We start from the raw sequence: 23383 nt of genomic DNA on the forward strand, positions 1-23383 counted from the left end.
CTCCCCACGGAAACATCCTACCCGCTCCTCCCTACCGCCCCCCCAGCACCGTGCCCCCCCGCTCCCCACGGCAACCCCCCCGCCCCCACAGCACCCTGCCCCTAACGGCAGCCCCCCTCCGGCCCCACAGCACCGTGCTCCCCACGGAAACCCCCCCCCGCCCCCCTAGCACCCTGCCCCTAACGGCAGCCCCCCTCCGGCCCCACAGCACCGTGCTCCCCACGGAAACCCCCCCCCGCCCCCCTAGCACCCTGCCCCTAACGGCAGCCCCCCTCCGGCCCCACAGCACCGTGCTCCCCACGGAAACCTCCTGCCCCCTCCTCCCTACCTGCCCCCCCAGCACCGTGCCCCCCGCCCCCCACGGCAACCCCCCCGCCCCCACAGCACCGTGCCCCCCGCCCCCCACGGCAACCCCCCCGCCCCCACAGCACCCTGCCCCTAACGGCAGCCCCCCTCCGGCCCCACACGGCAACCCCCCCCCGCCCCCACAGCACCCTGCCCCTAACGGCAGCCCCCCTCCGGCCCCACAGCACCGTGCCCCCCCCGCCCCCCTTGCACCGTGCCCCTAACGGCAGCCCCCCTCCGGACCCACAGCACCGTGCTCCCCACGGAAACCTCCTGCCCCCTCCTCCCTACCTGCCCCCCCAGCACCATGCCCCCCACGGCAACCCCCCCGCCCCCACAGCACCGTGCCCCTAACGGCAGCCCCCCTCCCACCCCACAGCACCGTGCTCCCCACGGAAACCTGCCCCCTCCTCCCTACCTGCCCCCCCAGCACCGTGCCCCCCGCCCCCCACGGCAACCCCCCCGCCCCCACAGCACCGTGCCCCTAACGGCAGCCCCCCTCCGGCCCCACAGCACCATGCTCCCCATGGAAACCTGCCCCCTCCTCCCTACCTGCCCCCCAGCACCATGCCCCCCGCCCCCCACGGCAGTCCCCCGCCCCCACCGCACCATGTCCCCCGCCCCCCACTGCACCCCCAGTACTGCCTCCCCACAGCAACTCCCCACTGCACCGCCAACACCATGCCCCACCGCTGCCCACAGCAAGCCCCCGCACCCCCAGATCCGTGCCCCCCCCACTCCTCACGGAAACCTCCTGCCCCTCCTCTCTACTGCACACCCAGAACAGTGCCCCCCGCTCACCGCAGCACCCCCTCGGCAGTAATTCACCCCCCCACAGCATCCCATCCTCTGCAATGCACCCCCATCCCCTACAGCACTCTGACCCCTGTTCCCCACAGTAACCCCAGGCCCCAGCCCCCTCCTTAGGGTTACCAGCTTTCCAGTGGCACAAAACCAAACACCCCTGCCCCACCCTTTCTCCAAGACTCCATCCCCCCTCTCTCCATCGCTTGCTCTCCCCCACCCTCACTCACTTTCTCCAGGCTGGGGCAGGGGGTTGGGTGTGGGAGGGGGTAGGGGCTCTGGGCTGGGTGGTGCAGGCTCCAGGGTGGGGCCAGATATGAGGGGTTCAGGGTGTGGGAGGGGGATCCAGGATGGGGCAGGCAATTGGGGTGGGGGGATGAGGGCTCTGGCTGTGAGTAGGGGCTCTGGGGTGGGACTGGAGATGAGGGGTTTGGGGTGCAGGAGAGGCAGGGGGAGTGGGTGCTGGAAGGCGTATGGGCTCTGGGCTGGGGGGTGTAGGCTCTGGGGTGGGGCCAGAAATGAGGGGTTCAGGGTGCAGGAGAAGGGATCCAGGCTGAGGCAGGGTGTTGGGGAGGGGCTCCAGGCTGTGGCAGGGGGTTGTGGTGCAGCTGGGGGTATGGGCTCTGGGGTGGGGCCAGAGTTTGGGATGCAGGAGGGGGTACGGGCCCCAGGCAGCACTTACCTCAGGTGGCTCCCAGGGCCAGGATTAAGCACAGCGGGTGGGGGGGGGTTGGTCCCCATAGTGAGGCTGGGGCCAGGATAAGTACAATGGGCGGCGGCTCACAAAATGAGGCAGGGGCAAGTATAGAGGGATGGGGGGGGTGTCGGTTCCCAGAGTGAGGCAGGGGCTGGAGGCAAGCAGAGAGGGATGGGGGAGACAGGATTCCCTCCAGTGTGGTGTAGAGCCTTGGGAGCCAGTTCTCTCTCTCTCTCTCTCTCTCTCTCCAACTGAGCAGCTGCTCCTCCAGGAAGCAGCAGCTGCTCTTCCTGCCCTCCTGGCAGGGAGGCTGATTTGTGGTTACTCCTGTAACTGGACTTGACCACACAGTGCTGGCTGCAGGGTTCTGGGGGGAAGGTTTTTATTTATGATGCCCCCATGCAGGTTCCAGGGAATCCAGGGAGATTACTACTGAACCCAGGAACCTGAGTAGCAAATACTGCCTTCTCAGCCGCCCCAGAACCTGCATGGGGCATATCAAAAGCTTCTTCCAGACCAGAGACATTTGTCCCTGGGGTGGCTTAGAATCATAGAATCATAGAATATCAGGGTTGGAAGGGACCCCAGAAGGTCATCTAGTCCAACCCCCTGCTCGAAGCAGGACCAATTCCCAGTTAAATCATCCCAGCCAGGGCTTTGTCAAGCCTGACCTTAAAAACCTCTAAGGAAGGAGATTCTACCACCTCCCTAGGTAACGCATTCCAGTGTTTCACCACCCTCTTAGTGAAAAAGTTTTTCCTAATATCCAATCTAAACCTCCCCCACTGCAACTTGAGACCATTACTCCTCGTTCTGTCATCTGCTACCACTGAGAACAGTCTAGAGCCATCCTCTTTGGAACCCCCTTTCAGGTAGTTGAAAGCAGCTATCAAATCCCCCCTCATTCTTCTCTTCTGCAGGCTAAACAATTAGGGTCTGGGGAGGGGAGGCACAGGTGCAGCTGGTCCGGGACTTCTCCGGGCTGGGGGTGGGGGGTGCCCAAGGGTAGAAACACATCTCTGAGGAGTATACAGCAATTCTGTTTCCCAAGAGCCTAGACAAAAACAGAATCTTGCGTAAGTCTTGGACAATGTGTCTCAGACCGCACTAGAACATGTGACTTGTGCAAAACTCTATAGAGTTTAGTAGCACTTCTCTCTGTGGCACTGATGGCAAGCATGATAATTTTAGTGTCAGCTTCCTCACTGGGACTACAGAGCAACTCCACTGAACACTGCGAGGTGGTAGCTTCATTATACAATGCAACGACTGAAGTCTTTGAGCAATTCTTCATATGCTGGAGCATTTTTCCTGCAAGGTATGTGGTTAACTCATCCTTCGTCCAAGTATGAGACAATAGCTTCTTCACTTTAAGATTGGAGATGTTTGTGGCGTAAATGATTTTGACAAGTGCAATACCATGGAGTCTCTTCTTTCTAGTAATATTTTTAATTGATTCCTCTGTGTGTGTATCAGACACAAGGTGGACTTCGTCATAGGTTCAGTATTTTCTCTGTAGCCTCAGAATGAAGTATTCAGCCAAATCTCGGCCAGTGTTAACAGGTTCTGATTTATCGAGAGTATCATCTCAGGTATACTATCTATGATTGCTATACTGAAAGGCCTTTGCTGGATTACGGTACCGGTTAGGTTGTCAGTAGGCGCTGGCTTAGAAAGACCAAGCAAGATGTGCATTAGTTTGCTTTTCCCCTGGTGCACGGGCATTGTTCCGTTGCTTTCGAACAATGATCATGATACCACAGAGAACTTGTACTTTCCCAAAGTCTCACGCAGATCAACATTATGCTGAGGTCTGGACACAACCAAGAGATTAGTAAATAATTACCAGTCCGTGGTTAGCTCTGTAATAGTCCCTGCCACCTTCACTCTGACTATTGTCTTTGCATTTGAGCACAGCTTTAGTCTGTTCTTGATTGGAGTCCATAGACTGACAGAACTTTGGATAATTCTTTGGGTTTTGAAGACTTCATACAAGTCATGACCTGAAGTATCCATTCGACTGATATTTTTTAGCTGTCTCATCATTGAAGGCTGCTTTCATCAGAATATCAATGTCAGGAAAATCTAATATTTTTTTCTGCTGCTTTTAGCTTTTGATAAAACACATTACGTACACTCTTGGCGTAGTACTCAATGCCGTATGCATGGGCGTCTTTAGGGTCAATGCACCCACTTACCTTTACTTTCCATGCAATCTTCTCACTCAAAGTGTCTGCTTTTCACTTGTCTCATGCTGAAACTGCTTAATTGAAACCACAGGCGCTGGAGCACCCCCCAACACCTCCTGCCCACCAGTGGGCCCTGCCAATCAGCACCTCCCCCTTCCTCCCCGCGTCTCCCGCCTGCCACAATCAGCTATTTCATGGCGTGCGGGAGGCTCTGCGGGGGAGGAGCAAGGACATGGCGCACTCGGGAGAGGAGGAGGAAAGGAGGAAAGGTCGAGCACTCCCCGGCACATTGGAAAGTTGATGCCTGTGATTGAAACTGTGCTTAATGGATGCCTACAGGTTTCTGGCTTACCATAGAAGCATATGTTCTGCTTGAAATGCATGCCGTGTGACCTAGTATAAGGTGAGTCTCACCCACAGCTTGTGCTTGTCCCATCATCTTCAGCTTTTTCCTGATGCTCAATGTACTTCCTCTCCAACCTTACCAAATTAAGTTTATGGTGCACTTCTTATGTAAGGTGCCACTGAGCATTGTGTTTAACAAGGTCCTCTGTGGTTGTATTCTCCAGAGATTCAACTACTAGTTGGTACTCTTCATTTCCCATTGAGACCTAAAAATGATCAAGAACAAAGTAAAAGGGATTTTGTAATATATTACTTTGGGATTGTACTTACGTAACATAATTAACTGTGTGCATACATTTTGCAGAGGATTATCCCAGATTTCACCATGATTGCAGTCCTATTGACAGACCTGGTGATAGACATAACCCCCAAGAAGGTCTGGTGGTTTCAAGAGTGCACCACAGCCTTCAAGAAATTGAAAGATTGACTGATGCAGGAGCCCATCCTGTTCCACCCTGATTTTTCAAAACCTTTCACCCTGCAGATGGATGTCTCTGACCTTAACCTCAGGGGAGCGTGTTATGCCAAGAGATAGAGGGAGAAGAACACCCAATCCTTTACCTCAGCTGGAAATTGTTCGGCCGGGAAGTTATGTACTCAATAATAGAGAAGGAGGCCTTGGCAGTAATATGGACTATTGAAGCACTCTGCTACTACTTATGAGGACAGACATTCCATCTCGTGATGGATCATGCACCTCTGTGATGACTGAACACCATGAAACACCATAACCCGTGGATTATAAACGGGTACCTCAATGCAGCTGTACAAGTTTGAGGTACTACAGTGAGCAGGACGTGATCATAAGAACATGGGAGTTCTTTTCGTGGGACGGAGGAGACCCGTCTGCACAGACTCCAGTGCCCAGCCTGAGGGGGAGAGTATGTGATGAGGTTGTTTACAGACCCGACACTAGGGTTAAAGGAGTACTGGAACAGTATTGGGCCAAGCAGGCCCTGACCTTCTGCAGCTGCTGGGCATGCTTCCTATCCTATGGAGGACCTGCTTAAAAGGGAGGCACGCAGGAGAGTGAAGGAGAGACGGGCAGACAGTGACAACTGAAACAGAGCAGTCTGCAGGGGAAGGACTGGGACTGAGAGTAAGACTTGGCTGGGGCCCTGTCCTTTTTTTCCCCCTTCTCCCTGAATAGTAGGATCAACTGGACTCTGAGTGAGCTGGGAAGCCTCCACTTGGGGCTCTGAATTACTGAGACTGTGCAAGGAGAAAGCTGGGGCCACGCCACAAGCTGAAGGAAAAACTGCCAGGAAAGGTAAGGAGGCGGCTGGGAAGGCCAATTTGGAGCGGCACCCCCAAGGACTGAACCACCCCTCGCCTCTCTCCCACTGGGCCAGAATCAAGTGGAAAGGGAGGGCCAGGTCCCCCTAAAGATCTCTCCTCCCACTGTCTGCCTGAGAGAGCCTAGAGCACTCCGGGTTGGGGGTGAGCTTTGTGACGAACTGGGACTTGGCTGCCAGGCTACCCAAACGGCCTGGAAGAGCTATCCCAACACTCAGAGAGACTATTTGGCCATGGCCTGAGCACTAGGCCTCAAAGTGAAACCCACTACAAGCAGTGAGATTTAAAACAAGAGAACCAGTAGGAGGAGGAGAGCAGTCCCCTGACTGCTATAGGAGTGGTAAGAAACTGCTTCTGGACTGACTGCACTGCAGCATGGAAGGGAATCCCAGCACTGTGGTGTGACCCTACAAGCCCTAATGTGGCATGGAGGGATGAGGTGAACAGGGTGGGCTGAGCACACGTATGGCAGAAAGGGTAGGCAGAACTGCACAGGGCAGTTAGAAGTACTCCATGCTCAGCACAAAGAGCCAGGACCTGCACCCTCAATTCCTGCTGTAAAAAGGGGACTGTTGGGGGAGAGAGGGACTGTGTCTGAGGTCTCATTGTTGCTGTGAAAATGAGGCGCACAGAAGCAGATTACTGGGGGGTGGAACAACCCCACCAAAGTCTTGCTAAGACTAGGAATGCCACTGGCCCTGTGCTGTCAGATTTCAACTGCACAGCAGGGGGAGCACCTCAGGAACACGCTAAATGTAGATAGGTTTCAGAGTAACAGCCGTGTTAGTCTGTATTCGCAAAAAGAAAAGGAGTACTTGTGGCACCTTAGAGACTAACCAATTTATTTCAGCATAAGCTTTTGTGAGCTACAGCTCACTTCATCGGATGCAGTAGCTCACGAAAGCTTATGCTGAAATAAATTGGTTAGTCTCTAAGGTGCCACAAGTACTCCTTTTCTTTTTGTAAATGTAGATACGCACCCTCTACTGTCCACCCACCAAACATTCCTGTGGCCTCAGGCATCTCTGGCCATTTTAAAATTGCACGAGCTGCTATTGTCTGTGGGAGAAACCTTCTGGGGAATCTCTGTCCCAGAGTGCTTAAGAGGGTGTGGTATGAACATAAGAATGTCCAGACTGGGTCAGACCAAAGGTCCATCCAGCCTAGTATCCTGTCTACCGACAGTGGCCAATGCCAGGTGCCCCAGAGGGAGTGAACCTAATGGGTAATGATCAAGTGATCTCTCTCCTGCCATCCACCTCCATCCTCCGCCAAACAGAGGCTAGGACACCATTCTTACCTTATGGGAGCTGGATTAACAGCATTAACATTAAGTGGAACAGTATCAGATGTTCCTGAGCCTGACACATCCTGTAAAGCACTAAAAGGCATCCAGCCACACTTGGATGCTTGCCCATCTCCCTCGCTCACGAGGTTTTCAGAACTTCCTCAGAAGAGCTAAGATGCCACTGTTACGAGGGAGGAAACAATGCCCAGTGAAAAAGAATTCCATTTCCTTTGCGTAAAGGACAAGAGATTAGACCTTATACAGCACCAGAAAGCTGTGGAATGGACGGTAGAGAGGAAGGATGAAGTGACAGCTGGCTGGAGAAACTGTAATGTAACATATATGTAGTGATATCTTTCTTCTGAAACTATCAGACTGACACTTTACTTTGGCTACAGAGGGAACAGGTGTGAGATCTTCCAGATCATTGCATGTATTCTCAATTAGTAGCTGAAGAGAGACTTACCTTCCCTTTATACCACATGATCCAATTTAAAACAGTCCAGGGCTAGTACCTGCACAGCGACAGTCTGCTTTGTTTTTATGCAACCAGTGCACGCAGCATGACGACAGCACATCCACCCTCCTTAATATTATTAATTACAATAGTGCCTACAACCTTCAACCAAAATCAGGGCCCATTGGGCCTGCCCCAGAGAGCTTGGAAATCTAAATAGACAAGAGAGACAAAGGGTGAGAGAGGAAAAAGAGGCTATGAGTTAGTTTCTTGTCATCTCTCCTCCTAAGGGCCAGGTTACTGGATGTGCTCAGCACCCAGAAACTCCCACTGAGCTCTTTTGACAATGTAGATGCTTCATTTAGGTGCCTAAATAGGAGCCATTAGATTATGGCCAGATTTTCCATGTGTAGGTTGGCTAAGCAACAACTACCTACAAGGATTAGAAAGGTGTAAACATAAAGGCAGGAGAGAAGTTGATAAGGGGATACAAAGAAGTATGTAATAGGAACAATGGGATCAAATCAGTGAGGAAAATTTAGATGAGTATCAAGGAGGAGAAAAAAAATTCCAGACAATGTGCTGTATTCAGCTGTGAAGTAGTTTCCCAAGGAACAAGGTGGGAGCTCCATCAGCTGGGATGTTAGAGATATACTGGTTAAGCCCTCGAAGACAGAAGCTAGCCAATAGCATTGTGTGAGCTGTGGGTGTACATTAGAAATGTTCACTATTAAACACTTAGGATCCGGTAGTGAGTGTAGTGCTAATGAAAGGTGCTGCAGTGCCAAGCTCTGGAAGTTGACGATTCCTTTTTATCTACAGCACGCTTCCCTCCTGCCTTAACCAGCCAATGTGCCACAATAATGCTCTGGAGGAGAACTGAATCTCCGTGGCCCTGTCCATCCTTAGCTCCTCTCCCGCGATTGCTGACAAGACTGCCCATTCGAGTCAGCCCTGGTGTTGTTTCTGATGATGCAGGCACCTGTTCACTGGACTGCACTGAGACCAGACTCGTTTCACACAGGGTCATGAGCTGCTGGACAGTAACCAGCACTGGTCACGTCACACCTGGCCCGAGCCAGGCTTTGCAGAGGAAGCACCTGTTCCCATCTCAGTTTTACTATTTATAATTCTGGGCTATAATCCAACCAGAGGGCTGTTTGTGCCTGTACATTTCCCTTCAGGAGACGTCATAATACACTCAGATTGCCTGGGGATAAGGGCCACAGTAGGAAGGTCTTACACGTAGCTTCTTTTGGGAATTAAGCTTTCTAATTCTGAGCAAGATTTTGGTCTTACACAGCAGGAAATCCAAACATATACCAGTAGTGAGATTTTTACTATGCTGTAGAGTCTCCCCAGAGAAGTGGTGGAAAGCCCATTGCTTGGGTTATTTGAAACTGTACATGGCAAAGCAATGGAGAAGGTATAGCTCTTTTTGCCTTTAGACCTCAAAAGTACCTTAAAAAGGTGATTAATAATAACACCACCTACCTGTTTCCATCAGAAGATTTCAATGTGCTTTACAAAGGAGGTCAGTATCATAATCCCCATTTTACAGATGGGGAAACTGAGGTATGGTTGACCAAGGCCACCGGCAGAGCTAGGAATAAAGCCCAGGTCTTCTGAGTCCCAGTCCAGTGCTCTAGCCACTAGTCCATACTGTTCCACCCATCAGTAACAGATGGAGAAAAATGAAGCAAAGAGACCTTAGGTGAGTTACCCAAGGTCACCCAGCAAGTATTACACCTGTCTTCCGAACCACTCTGTCTGCTTGAAAGAGGTATTGGTCCCACACTGTTTTGTACTGATCCTACGAGGCTAGATTAGAGGATTTCTCCATTTCTAACTGCCATGCTAGAACCTCTTATGAATGTCTCTTTGTTCTACATGTGCTTCAAAAGCCAGATTTACTCCTCCTGGATTTAGGAACACATATAACAGCTTCACAACTTGAGTTTGATTTGAGAAATAATTTTATTACCTCTCCTACAAAATGCTTCATGAAAGGTTTAGTGGACAGTGAAACCATGGCTTTTCACTTTGCAGGTGCATCTGACCTTTATTTTAAAAGGATCACGCTTGAAAGACTAAAATTTCACACCATAAAAACAAGGTATGTGCAATTTCATAATGTTAGCAGATGCCACAAACTGACCATTTCATAGAAAACTTTACTATGTGAAAATAAATGTGTACAAATCATTACTACACAGCACAGAAAAAAACAATTAAAAGAGAGCACAAAAGCAAAACTTTGAAGAATAGGCTACTGCTTGGTATGACCAATCTGTTAGTGGTCCAGCTTGCTAGCCATTCCACATACATGCTGAGAATTGTGTTGGGAAGTAAGCATGTGAAGATACACGTGTGCTCCACCACCTTAAAATATTGAATGTTCTGACTGCACAACATGGTAAAAGTGTCTGATTAAACAGGAAAAATTCTGTCTCTGTTTTATAATTAACAAGTATGCTGACGATCTCAGATGATTTCCATCTGTTTTCCCAATGAATTGGCCTCTTTCCATTCAACTCCCTCTTTCTAATAATAACAAAAAACCCCAACAACCCAGACTTTCAATGATAACTCAGCATAGTTAGAGACAGAAGCCTTGGGAGAAAATTTCAGGACAATTTTCAAAGGGCTAAATGCTGAGCTTGTATAAATCAGCACTGCTCTATTAACTTCAAAAAAGTGTTGCTGATTTACACCAGATTAGACGCTAGCCCTAGACCTTCAATTGGTGTTACTGCTAGGCTGATTTGGATGGACAGCTCTTTGGGCATAGCCAATAATATGCATCTTCTTCTGTAGTACAGCACTGCATGTTTAGATCGTAAGTTCTCTAGGACTGGGACTGTGCCCTCCTTCTGTCTGTACAGTGCCTAGCACTTTGTGCAGCCTATTGGGAACAAATAAACAATAGTAATAAATGATAATTACTACTTAGGGACACCCATCATGTACTCATTACTTTGCAGATGTTCCACTAACATCCTTCCATGTAAAAAGATTCTTGTGTTTACCCCACAGCTGTGTAAAGGAAAGGGCTTTAGATCTCTGGTCACAATTGAAGCTTTCAGGCTGTCTGTCAATGAAGCCAAAGGTCAGTATCAAACTTTTTTCTCTAGAAAAAAAATCTGATTTAAACATAAAGGAACCACTCAGGAACTATCGTTTATTAGAGAACGGAACTGGGAGTCTGGCCCCCTGCGTTCTCTTCCCACTTCTGCCACTGACCAGCTGTGTGATTTGGGGCAATTCACAGCTTTAGTTTCTCCATCTTTGAAGTGGGGTAATAGCTTCCTACCTTACAAACTGATGTGAGGCTGAATGCATTCATATTTGGAAAGTGCACTGAGACATTCGAAGAGGCACTACAGAAGTGCAAAGAATTAATAAGCCTGGTTCTACTCTGAAAAGTGACTATATGGATTTAAAAAAAAAAAAAGCATTGTGGAGTTCCATTTTTATTGTCTCAATCACTTGACTGCAAAGCTTGCTGTTTCTCTGTAAAGAGATGGTTTCCTAACTGCCAGACCTACAAACTCAGCCTGGGATCTAAAAGTCAAGCTGGGCTTTTTCTAGCTTGAGTATCATCTGCAGAATTAACTAAGTTCCATCTGCGATATGTAGACTGGCAATTCTGTTGATGCATGAGTCAGAATAGACTCCAGCTCACCCTCCCACCAAGCTGTATCGGCTGCAGTGTTAACAAGATTAAACAACAAAATTTCAGACCAAAAAGCCTCTATGACTAAGTAAAGCAGCCGTGAGTCCAAAAACAGTTGGAACAAAATGAGCAGGGTGGTGACTAAGCTCTTAGGCCAGATTTTCAAAGGTAATTAGGTGCCTAAAGATGGAGAAAGGTGATCTGGAAAATCCCATGAGGCATCCATCTGCATCTTTAGGCACCTGATACCTTTGAAAATCTGGTCCATATGGGAAGTAATTTTTTATGGTCATTTTTCTACCACACCTATACTTCAAGGATAAAAGAAAGTCAATGTCCATCATTTGATGAACACTAACTGGTTAGCAGAGCTAGTTATTGCCAAGATGCATCCTAAAGGCACAGAATAGAAAAGGAACCTCATGTCTGATTATTCCCAGCATTGACACGCTGAGTATGTCTGCACTGCAAGAAAATACCTGTAGCTAGCCTGTGTCAGCTGACTCAGGCCTGCAGGGCTCAGGCTAAGGGGCTGTTTAATTGCAGTGTAGATGTTTGGGCTCTGCTGCAGGCCGATCTCTGGGACCCTCCCTCCTCACAGGCTCCTAGATCTCAAGCTCTAGCCTGAGCCTGAACAATCTACACTGCAAATAAACGGTCTGAGCCCCATGAACCCAAGTCAGCAGCCACAGGCCAGCTGTGGGTGTCTAACTGCAATATAGACATACTCTCAGGGCCCAGGCTGGAGCCCAAGCCCAAATATCTACTCTGCAGTTTTATAGCCCCACAGCCCAAGTCAGCTGCCATGGGCCAGCTGCAGGTGTTTTACTGCAGCGTAGACACCCACTGGGAATTAAGTAATGGTAGCCACTCCCCCATAGCTCTCATTGTTGAAGTCTCTTTGTGGTATCATCTCAATGGTATTGCCGAAGAGCCAGATGCATCCCTGACTGGTTAAGGGAAGCGGACACTGGTGGTGCATCGTCAACTCTGGAATGCTGCTGAGCAGGGAAGGATTCCAGTGCAAGAGGGAGGTGGTGAATATGTGCGTGGAGGGGGAAGGGGGCAGATGCACTTTGTTTCTTTAAAAAGGAATAGCATTTGCCTTGTGTTAGCTTGCATGAATGGCATGCTAGAGCCTGCATGCTAACAGGGGCCAGACCCTTAGCTCCCAAGCCCTCTTGGGCGCATAGTGCGTCTGTCAGAATGGGAGTCAGTCCCCCTGGCTTAGCACTCTCTGGCATGCTCTGCAGAGAACCTGCCCTGCTGTTTAAACCATACAAAGAGGCTCCCTAATACCTTCTTCTCCATCCTCTCCTACCAAAGCATAGCAGGATTCATCAGGGTCTGTCCTCCCTGCCATGTAGCGTATGTGTAACTGCCATTAGACTCAATGGGGAGTCACATGCACATGTAAGGGGAGAACAGACCATCACAGGATTATAAACAAGTCAAAGGACTACAGAATTTCCAATCCCAGACATCATATCCTACTCAGCACCGGTAGGAACATACTAATGACATCTGTTATTAGCACCCAGCATTCTGGGACTATGCGGCTGCATCCCATCTGTACTCGGGACCAGCAAGCCAGTTCCTAGCCCTGGTCTACACTACAGAGTTATGTCGACCTCACTCTGTAAGCGTCTATACTAAAATTTCACTCCCGCCGACGTAACTCGCCTGCTACGTGGATTTAATAACCCCACCACCACAAGAGACATAGAATTAATGTCAATGTAGTTAGGTTGACGCAGTGTCAGTGTAGACACCGCACTGCTTACAGTGACTGTTGCCGGCTTTCAGAGGCCATCCCACAATGCCCCACACTGACAGTTCAATCAGTGCAAGTGCTCCTGGTGAGGACGCACACCGCTGACACCACACACCGCTGACACAAGGAGCGTACTATGGACACGCACAAGCAATGTAATTACCGCGGCGGCTGTATGCTGACATAATTTAGGTCAACATAATTGTATAGTGTAGACGTGGCCTAGTTAGAGAGTTAAAATACAAACCAATAGGTTTGTGTAAAGCTGACGACTTTGCTACACAAGGACATTCAGGAAAATTAATTTAAAAGGGAATTAAGCTAAACTGACTTAAGGCCACGAATTCTAAATGAGAGTGTCTACACAGGAGTTTAATGCAGTTTAACAAATCCACTTTAAATTCATGTTTAGTTTATTCTGATTCACTTTTCTGAGTCTCCCCATGTGGACAAGCCCTAAGGTTACAATGTTCAGCACTCAAATCAGGAAATGAAAAGGCTTTGGCTACAACATAATATTGTAATGTTAACCTGGGCATGTTTTCGCACATCGTTCCCTATCACAGAGTGATGTGGCTCCCTTTTAAAGGACCTTGTCTCATCACCTGGAGATGGGGGAGGCAGGTAGCCTGGGCCAGCGCTAATAAGGGAGAGTTGAATAATAACTGGACCATGAGGATCAGTTGAAAGGTTTTATCTATTTGATGACTATCACCTGGTTAAGGAAGCATGTGAGACTAGAAAGAGGAAGGGCTGGTGGCTTCAAAAGGGGGAAATGGCAGTGAGAGAGGGAAACTAGGACTGAAGGTAGCTGAAACTGCAGGGAAAAGGGAGGACCTTGGTCAGTGGACCCTGAAAGAGGAGCTGGGACTGAAGGTAGTTGTGCTGCAGGGAATGAGAATGCCCCGGAAAGAGTGGCCAGGACTCAAGGGGTGCTGGTGCAAGGGGAATGAATGTCCCTGGGCAGCAGGGCTCTGAAGGAAAAGGATCTAGACAAGGGGATGTTAGGCACCGTGGGACAAGGGTCTGGAAGAGAGGGTGATGGCTGAGGGGTAGGGTGACCACCCTTTCAAAACATAAAAACAGGGACACATGCAGGAGCCCTGCCCCAGCTCTTCCTTTTTTCCAAGGTCCTGCCCAGGCCAGAAGCCAGAGCCAGGCCACCATAAGAGCTTCCCTGGGAGCCCAGGCCACTCTGAGGAGCCCCGGACCCTCCATCTGCTCTGGGTGAGGTGCTATGGTGCCCAAGAGCAGCCCCCCGTCTGTGTCCCTGCCCTCCAGGGTGCGCTGCCCAGAGCAGGTGAAGTGTCCCGGGCTCCCCACGGTGACCTGGGCTCCCTGTGTGGCTCTTGCTACTGCTCGGCTCCGGCTTCTGGCCTGGCCACGGGTGGGACCGCAGGGGGAAGAGGAGCGGGGGGGGGGGCTTCATGGTGGGGCAGGGGCCCACCTTAGACCCCGCCTGGGAAGGGGCTGCTGCCGCCCCCGAGCCTCAGGCAGGAATGGAGCAGCGCCACACGGAATCCGGGACAAATGGCGTCCCAGTGTCATCCATCCTAGGACCTTAGAGACTAACCAATTTATTTGAGCATAAGCTTTCGTGAGCTACAGCTCACTTCATCGGATGCATACTGTGGAAAGTACAGAAGACGTTTTTATACACACAAACCATGAAAAATTGGGTGATTATCGCTACAAAAGGTTTTCTCTCCCCCCACCCCACTCTCCTGCTGGTAATAGCTTATGTAAAGTGATCAGTCTCCTTACAATGTGTGGGCCCACACTGTAAGGAGAGTGATCACTTTAGATAAGCTATTACCAACAGGAGAGGTTTTTTTGTTTTTGTTTTTGTTTTGGGGGGGGGGGGGGGGACAGGACCTGGATTTGTGCTGGAAATGGCCCACCTTGATTATCATACACATTGTAAGGAGAGTGATCACTTTACATAAGCTATTACCAGCAGGAGAGTGGGGTGGGGGGAAAGAAAACCTTTTGTAGTGATAATCACCCATTTTTTCATGGTTTGTGTGTATAAAAACGTCTTCTGTACTTTCCACAGCATGCATCCGATGAAGTGAGCTGTGGCTCACGAAAGCTTATGCTCAAATAAATTGGTTAGTCTCTAAGGTGCCACAAGTACTCCTTTTCTTTTTGCAAATACAGACTAACACGGCTGTTACTCTGAAACCAGATTTTATATATACACACAGACCATGAAAAAATATACATTGTAAGGAGAGTGATCACTTAAGATGAGCTATTACCAGCAGGAGAGTGAGGTGGGGGGAGAGAAAACCTTTTGAAGTGATAATCAAGGTGGGCCATTTCTAGCACATTTCCAGGAGTTAACAAGAACGTCTGAGGAACAGTGGGGGGAATAAACAAGGGGAAATAGTTTCACTTAGTATAATGACTCAACGACTCCCAGTCTCTATTCAAGCCTAAATTAATTGTATCCAATTTGCAAATTAATTCCAGTTCAGCAGTCTCTCCTTGGAGCCTGTTTTTGAAGTTCTTTTGTTGAAGGATACTCACTTTGAGATCAGAAATTGAGTGACCAGAGAGATTGAAGTGTTCTCCGACTGGTTTATGAATGTTATAATTCTTGACATCTGATTTGTGTTCATTTATTCTTTTACGTAGAGATATGTGGGCACAGTTGGCAACGGGCTTTGTTGCAAGGATAGGTTCCTGGGTTAGTGGTTCTGTTGTGTGGTGTGTGGTTGCTGGTGAGTATTTACTTCAGGTTGGGGGGCTGTCTGTAGGCAAGGACTGGCCTGTCTCCCAAGGATCTACAACCTATCCTGAAGGACGACCCATCACTCTCACAAATCTTGGGAGACAGGCCAGTCCTTGCCTACAGACAGCCCCCCAACCTGAAGTAAATACTCACCAGCAACCACACACCACACAACAGAACCACTAACCCAGGAACCTATCCTTGCAACAAAGCACGTTGCCACCTGTGCCCACATATCTATTCAGGGGACACCATCATAGGGCCTAAGCACATCAGCCACACTATCAGAGGCTCGTTCACCTGCACATCTACCAATGTGATATATGCCATCATGTGCCAGCAATGCCCCTCTGCCATGTACATTGGGCAAACTGGACAGTCTCTACGTAAAAGACTAAATGGACACAAATCAGATGTCAAGAATTATAACATTCATAAACCAGTCGGAGAACACTTCAATCTCTCTGGTCACTCGATTTCTGATCTCAAAGCGAGTATCCCTCAACAAAAAAACTTCAAAAACAGACTCCAACGAGAGACTGCTGAACTGGAATTAATTTGCAAATTGGATACAATTAACTTAGGCTTGAATAGAGACTGGGAGTGGTTGAGTCATTATACTAAGTGAAACTATTTCCCCTTGTTTATTCCTCCCCGCCCCTGCCCCACTGTTCCTCAGATGTTCTTGTTAACTCCTGGAAATGGCCCACCTTGATTATCACTTCAAAAGGTTTTCTCTCCCCCACCCCACTCTCCTGCTGGTAATAGCTCATCTTAAGTGATCACTCTCCTTAACAATGTATATTTTTTCATGGTCTGTGTGTATATATAAAATCTGCTCACTGTACTTTCCACTTTATGCATCCAATGAAGTGAGCTGTAGCTCACGAAAGCTTATGCTCAAATAAATTGATTAGTCTCTAAGGTGCCACAAGTACTCCTTTTCTTTTTTGGAATACAGACTAACACGGCTGCTACTCTGAAACCATCCTAGGACCAGGACTTGAAATGTGCATTTCGGGCCTGTCCTGCCCAATTCAGGATGGGTGGTCACCCTACCGAGGGGCGACAAGGACGCCTGAGCAACGAAGAGGTGAACCAGAACTCCAGCTGCACAATGGCTGAAGGACTGTTCCATTGGTGGCCACAGATGGGTTCCTTTTGGACTACTGAAGTAAAAGACACTCCACGTCTGACAGGGCTAGACACTAGAAGGAGTCTGACTGGAGGCCAGGCCAGGCCTCGATGGCAAGCGCAGTGTTGCCAACTCTCGTGACAACCTGACAACCTCAGCTAGGGCTGGAGCCAGTCTGGCGATGACTCAAGAGACTCCAGCCCTCTAGCAAATCTGAGCCCTCTGGCTGCCTGCCCCACCTCCTGGGGCAGCATAACCACTCTTAGAGAGGTGATACTGCAGCTCATGAACCGCAAGTGGCTCTTTAATGTGGCTCCTGTCACTCTTTGCAGATCATTATATTAAAACACTGTGTCATTTAATTATTAACCAGTCTAAGGTATTAACCAATCAGGATGCTTTCACAATATTATTGACCAATTAAGTTAAAGTTATTAACTTATTTGCTGTGAGAATAATACATATAAACTAAATAAATAGTTCCCCTGTGATACTGTGTAAATATAAATCTCTAGTACTATAGTAAATGAAACCATGAATTCACACGACTGTGGCTCTTTTGGGTAATGCTGGTTGCTAATTTGGCTCCTGAACCACTGAGGTCTGAGTATCATTGCAACTCAAAGCCACTCTCACAGGAGGGGAGGAAGGAGCTAAAGAATCCAGCAGAACAGTGCAGCTCCAGTCCTCCTTGGGATGGGTCCTCTGCTCCTCCCCTCCCTCCCTGCAGCACCCAACCTAGGAAGGGGCATGAAGACCCCCTGGTGCTGCTCCTCCCCCAGCCTGGGAAGGTGGAGTGTACACTCCCCTGCAGGGGCAGGAGGGGGGTAAAGTGCTCAAGAGGAGCAGAGGTGAGGCAGGGTAAGTGAACTGATGGAGCAGGGGGCTGAGCTGATGGGAGTGGCAGGCAGAATTAGCTGCTGGGCAGGGGACGGGCAGATATGGGGCTAAGCGCTCCCGCAGCGGGGCCCAAAATCACCATGCCCAATAAATTTGGGAGAGGGGGCAAGGCTAGTTGTCACACGCACACACTGGGGATGGGTGGAGGAGATCAAAAGATCAAGAGACCCCCACAAAATTTGCAATATAGGGGGTGAAGATTTTTTAAAAAAAAAAAAATCTCATGATTTGGGTGGGGGTCTGACTCATGCACTTTGATCTTTTGACACTGGCAACACTGCGTATGTGCCGGGGTGCTCTGGGGTCAGTATACTTTGTGACACTGCTATTGAAAGCCAATGGGAGTTGGGCGCCTAAATCAGAGGGTACATCTACACCGCAGCTGGTGGTGTACTTTCCGGCTTGGGTAGACGTACCTGTGCTAGCTTTGATCGAGCTAGCATGCTAAAAACAGCAGCGTGGCCAGGGGGCAGGGGCTAGCCACCCATGTATGTACCTATGGTCTCAGACAGGATTACACTTGAGTGGCCAGCCCGTGCTGCTGTGGCTATGCTGTTTTTAGCATGCTAGCTTGCTCAGAGCTAGAACATACACATCCACCTGTGCTGGAAAGTACACCTCCAGCTGCAGTGTAGAAGTACCCTCAGTGACACTTCCCAGCTCCAGAGCAGACCTGCCCTCAGACAGGTTTGAAAATTGTACCCATTATCCTGCTCATACCCCAGCTTTTGAGTGTTTAAACTTAGGAGCCCAGCTCTCCTCAAGTCTCATGGGGATTGATGTTAACTCCTCTAGGGTCCATTAAAAACTGCAGACTAGGATTTCTAACTTCAACTGGGCACATTTATATTTTACGTTTCCCTCTTTTTCTCTGAGGGGGAGAAAAGGAAAAAGCTAAAGGTGGCTTCTAAAACTCAGGGCACCTTCTGCTACACAAGTCTTGCACTTGCAGAGGTTGTTAGAGTTACAGTTGCCTGACACTTCCCATTATAAAAACCTGTTTTCATAATGTTACAGGGTTTATGAACTCTGCTAGGACAGGGCTTGTAACAAACAAGACTCATAAACATGGCATAAAATTGTTTGTTTCATACCCAGATATGCTTACACTGGGACTGTTGTCTTTCAGACAGTAGGCCACATTCTGAGAGACTTAAACTCCCTCCCCAAACTCCATTCATAGAATTTGGCCCATGGATTAATCCTCCTCCACCCTGTGAGATGGGCAAGTAAATATACCCATTATCAAGATAGGGATACTGAGGCAGGGACGTTAAGTGACTTGTCCATGGCCAAAGGGGAGTCATTGTCACAGATGGGATTAGAGCTCAGGAGTTCCTATTCTAGGTTTGGGAACAGGTTACCTCCTCCATCTCCAAGCACATAGATTTTATGTACTGAATTGCTCCCCTCGTTGCTGGCTTGTTGAGGAAAAAATTAAAACCAACCTGCAAGATTTCTTTTTTGTTTTTGTTTTTGAAAGCCTGTTATGTGCTCAAACAACAGATTTTTTTCTCCCACTCTGCAGAGTTCACCCTCCTAACTGAGGCTAATACAATCCTGGAATTGCATGCAGCTAGCTTTCAGCGGACAGAACTTACTCATAGACGGCTTCCAACTAGGATAGAGCCTGATCCTGTGTGGTGCTGAGTATAGTACCTTCAACTCTTATGTAAGTCACTGAGAGATGAGGGTGCTCAGCACCATGCAGGTTCAGACCCAGAAGCAGGTTCTGGACTGGAAGCTGTCTTTGGAGTAAGTTCTATCAGCTGAAAGCTAACTGCACATAAATTAACTACTGGACTGAACTAGCCTCAGTTAGGAGTGTAAACTGCCAAATGGGAGGAAAACTTCCACTGTGTAAATGCAGAACAGACTCTTCAGAAATGCTAACAACTTGGGGGGCTGTCTGTGGGTTTGGTTTTTTTTTTTTGCAGCAAAAAGGACTATTGGCCTGCAAATTCCTACACTGTAAAGTCCAGCCAGTTGAGCATAGGAATGGGGGAGGAGGAGAAAATCATTTAAGCATTTCAATTTTTCATCCATTCATCAATGACTACAAAGTTGTGGTTTTTGTTGCACATTTTTTTTTTGTGCCCTTATACCCCTTGCATCTTTTGGCTCCAACTAGAAAATGTTAAGATCACATCAGTTCCTGTGAGGTTAAGTGCTATACAGTTCTTACTGCATTCACCTGGCAGAGAACCAATCTGATCTTCTGTTTTACTGCTGGATTATTTAACGGTTGAACAGGTTCAATTAAGAAGTGGAAGAGGCTCTGCCTCACAAGGTACATAGTTAGTTAGCTGTGAAGACCATCTTGGGACCAGCCTCTCTCTAGTCCCACTGCAGACCCTCATCCTGGACACGCAGTTTAGAAGCACATTGTGTTTTGGGATGAAATAGGGCAGAAGTTTTCAACCTTTTGCTTTCTGAGCCCCCCGCTATAAAAATTCCACAACCCACCTATGCCACAGCAATGGTTTTTCTGCATATAAAAGCCAGGGCCAGCATTAGGGGGTAGCAAGCAGGACAACTGCCCAGTGCCCCACATACGGGGGCCCCCACAAAGCTAAGTTGCTCAGAATTCAACTTCAGCTGTGGGTGGCGGGGCTCAGGGCCTCAGGCTTCAGCCCTGCCGGGGCATGTGGGGCAAGGAACAGGGAACACTGTCAGGTCCTGGGCAGTTGCAGAATTGACACCTGGAGAGTTTTACATAAATGGCCACTCTACCATAGCTGTCAGTTCTGATTTCTCATTAGTAAGGCTTTGAGTCAATCATGGATTCTGTGATTTTCACAAGACCTCTGCAATTTCCTCAAAATTCCACTGAAGCCAAAGCCCGAGCCCCACCGCCTGTAACTTAGCTTTGCGGAGCTCTGGGCAATTGCCCTGTTTGCTACCCCTTAATGCTGGCTCTCTATACATATCCACGGTTTATTTTTTATTTCCCACATCCTGCCTGTGACTTTCAATAAAATACCCTTGCCAAAATCACGGCCCTACTCCTTAGCAAAACCACTGAGACAATGCGACAGGAAAAGGAGTAAACCTCATGCTCGCTGGAGCAATGAAGCTGGAGGGATATTCTCTGTTCCTTGAATCCTGCAGGACAGTTGCTTCAACTGACCTACAGACCCAGTTACATACATTACCATCACCATGATGGTGGCTGAGTTCTCTCAAACTACTTAATTCCCACCCGCCCATTTCCACTTAAAGTCTGATTCTACAGTAAAATTACGCCCAGACAATTGGGAGGCCTAGGACTGCAACAGGCAACACCTGCCTTTGCATGTAATCCCATGCTCTGACTAAGGCTATGCAGCATGACAGGTATGGGAAATGTACGCTAAGAGGAGAAGGAAACCACAAGATTAGTGGTGTCCCCTGCAGGCATGGGAAGAGAATTTCGTGCTAGTGAAAGGTGACAGTCTATTTGACCTCTCTACTTAGTCACAGAGCAGATACAGCATGGAAGCTGCAGTGCAAACTTCCCCACACTGCCTCAAAGCTGGAGGGACCCCCCTGTAGGTATACAGAATGGTAGTTTAACCTCCATGGTCCATTTTAAACCTGGGCCTCTCAGCTGGGACTGCCACCAGTGGGACCAGCTGTGGGATTTTTGTAACTTGGTTACCTGCTGAGCAGGAGATTTTCAGACCCTGCTCATTTCACACAGGGCACTGAAAAGGCATTAGATGTTAACAACCAAGTTACTGATCTGGTCTGGATTCAAGCCGGTGAGGTGTAAGCTAAGGGTGAAATTCACCCCAGTGCAAAGGGCCTAGTTGCCAGTGGGATTTGACTGGCAAACAGGCCTCATGCTAGCCCTCCATGAGTGAATAGTTGTACCAGCAGCACAGCCATTCAACTCAGCGAGAGCAGAGGATCCTGAATTGTGGACCCAGTCAGTCATACACAAACACATAGCAAGAAGGAAGGGGAGAGTGAACACAGACCCAATCACGAGGCATGGCTGGAGGAGAAAGCCAGAAGAGCCCTCAATGGACCACGTTTGAGTTCAGGGTAGTATCCTTGTTCAGGTACCTGCACAGGAGCTAGTGCCCAGCCCCTCTCCATGCACCAGCATTTTAAAGTTGGGCAAAACCTAGCAGCAGAGGTCAGCTGCGTTTTCTTGACGTTCATACACTTCAGATTCTGCAAGGAAACTCCTTCTCTCAGAGCTGGCAGTAGGAATCCTGAGATTCACAGGACAACAAGCTCTCTCTTGTAGAAAGCCTCCACCTGTCTCTTTGGTACCCCCTTCCACTGCACTGGCCCACAGACAGGTGTGAATAAGAGCATCTGCAGAACGGGTTGCAAATTTCACTGTCTCAGATAAGGGTCCATCAGCGACGGCTTGCATGGTGGGTTGAGGTGCAGCAGGAGAAGGAAAGTATATGAGAAGGCAACTGGTGACAACAAGGATGGAGAAGAGCATAAGGGGGTCAGGCATCTGAGGCCTCATTTCCAAAAAAGACTGAATAGTGTGTTCGAAATTCCACCCTCCAGCCTAGCCTTAAATATGCCAGTTAAAATTCCTATGCAAGAGAAAGCTAAGCATGAAGTTTACAGTTGACTTTGTGGCTGAACAAAGTGATGTTCTATCTCTCCACCCTGCTCAACTCCTAATTCCGCAGATGCTTATAGAATAGGAAAGCCACAACAGAAGCGAATGCAGCAATGGCAGCTGGCAGTATATAGTCCTTCAAGGGGAAGGATGTCCCATCACTGTCTCGCTTTGGCCTGTTAATGTTCGAGCCAGAGCTGGCTGGAGATGGGTTCTCATAGACACTGGCTACAACCCTCAGGCTGGGAGCCTCCTCCAGATCAGCGCCAGGATACTCAACCACATGGACTTCGTGAGTTCCCACAGCTGTGCTGTCCCAGGTGCTGCTGCTCTCTGGCAGAAGGGAGGCTCTGCTGGTTTTGGTAGCCTCGACTCTTCTTGGGCCATTGCTGGTAGCCCAAGATGGGAGGGGGTGGTCAGACTGAGAGGAGTAGTGATTCTCTTCAGGCTGATTCCTCTGGGCTCTGCTGGAGCTGGGGCAGGCACTGCTGGATTCGCTTATCATTAGGGGATTGCTGCCCAGAGTGCACTCGCTGCTGAGGAAGAAGCGGTTGGACCTCCCAGAATATTGGACATTTGTCTCGGGTGACTCTGGCTGCCTCTGGGCTGGCTCCTCCACACCTCCGGTGGAGGTTAGCACACCTGGCTTGCTGAGCTCCACCTCTTCATCCGGCTCACTGTAGAACACTTGGCAGCCCCCAGGGGAGCCTGGCAAGGCGTTTTGGATCTTCCACCCTGCCTCCCTTGCGGTGGTGCGAACTGTGCTCCCAGGGAACCCTGGACTGCTTTGGGTCACACTCGGAGCAGGGGGCTTTGGTGCTTGATTTGCCTTCAAGAGACAACAACAGGGACTAGTTAGACCACAAACTGAAGCATGTCACCAGAAGCACTGATGGCACCTGACCTCTTGCTTTGGGGCTGAGTGTTGCAAGCCCAGCTTCAGGCTGCCCCCAGCTTAACACCAATCCCTCCCAACACTCTGTGGCTCAGAAGGAAGGGTCATGGCCAACGTTCCCTCTAATTTTTTCCATCCATGTGCGGAATAAATTTTGTTACGTGCACCAAAGTATGTGTGGATGTGCGCTACCAGTAGGAACAAAAAACCTA

General features: G+C 49.1%; 1 protein-coding gene across 3 annotated transcripts in view; it reads right to left on the bottom strand.

Annotated features, from left to right (window-relative positions):
• Positions 1-4556: 4556 nt before the first annotated feature.
• Positions 4557-23383, bottom strand: part of MAVS (mitochondrial antiviral signaling protein) — a 36161-nt gene continuing 17334 nt past the window's right edge. The window contains exons 7-8 of one of the 3 annotated variants that reach the window (XR_012158777.2): positions 21666-23105; positions 4557-4646 (exon numbers count right to left, since the gene is read on the bottom strand). Coding sequence is in view for 1 of the 3 variants with exons in the window: in XM_073342930.2 (XP_073199031.1) it covers positions 22335-23105 (771 nt within the window). In the remaining 2 variants the exon portion in view is untranslated. Of the gene's footprint in view, positions 4647-16629; positions 23106-23383 lie in introns of those variants that run through there. The other 2 variants (XR_012158778.2, XM_073342930.2) reach the window with 2 other exon arrangements.

Source organism: Lepidochelys kempii, chromosome 4 (assembly GCF_965140285.1).
Source record: "Lepidochelys kempii isolate rLepKem1 chromosome 4, rLepKem1.hap1, whole genome shotgun sequence".
NCBI lineage: Eukaryota > Metazoa > Chordata > Testudines > Cheloniidae > Lepidochelys > Lepidochelys kempii.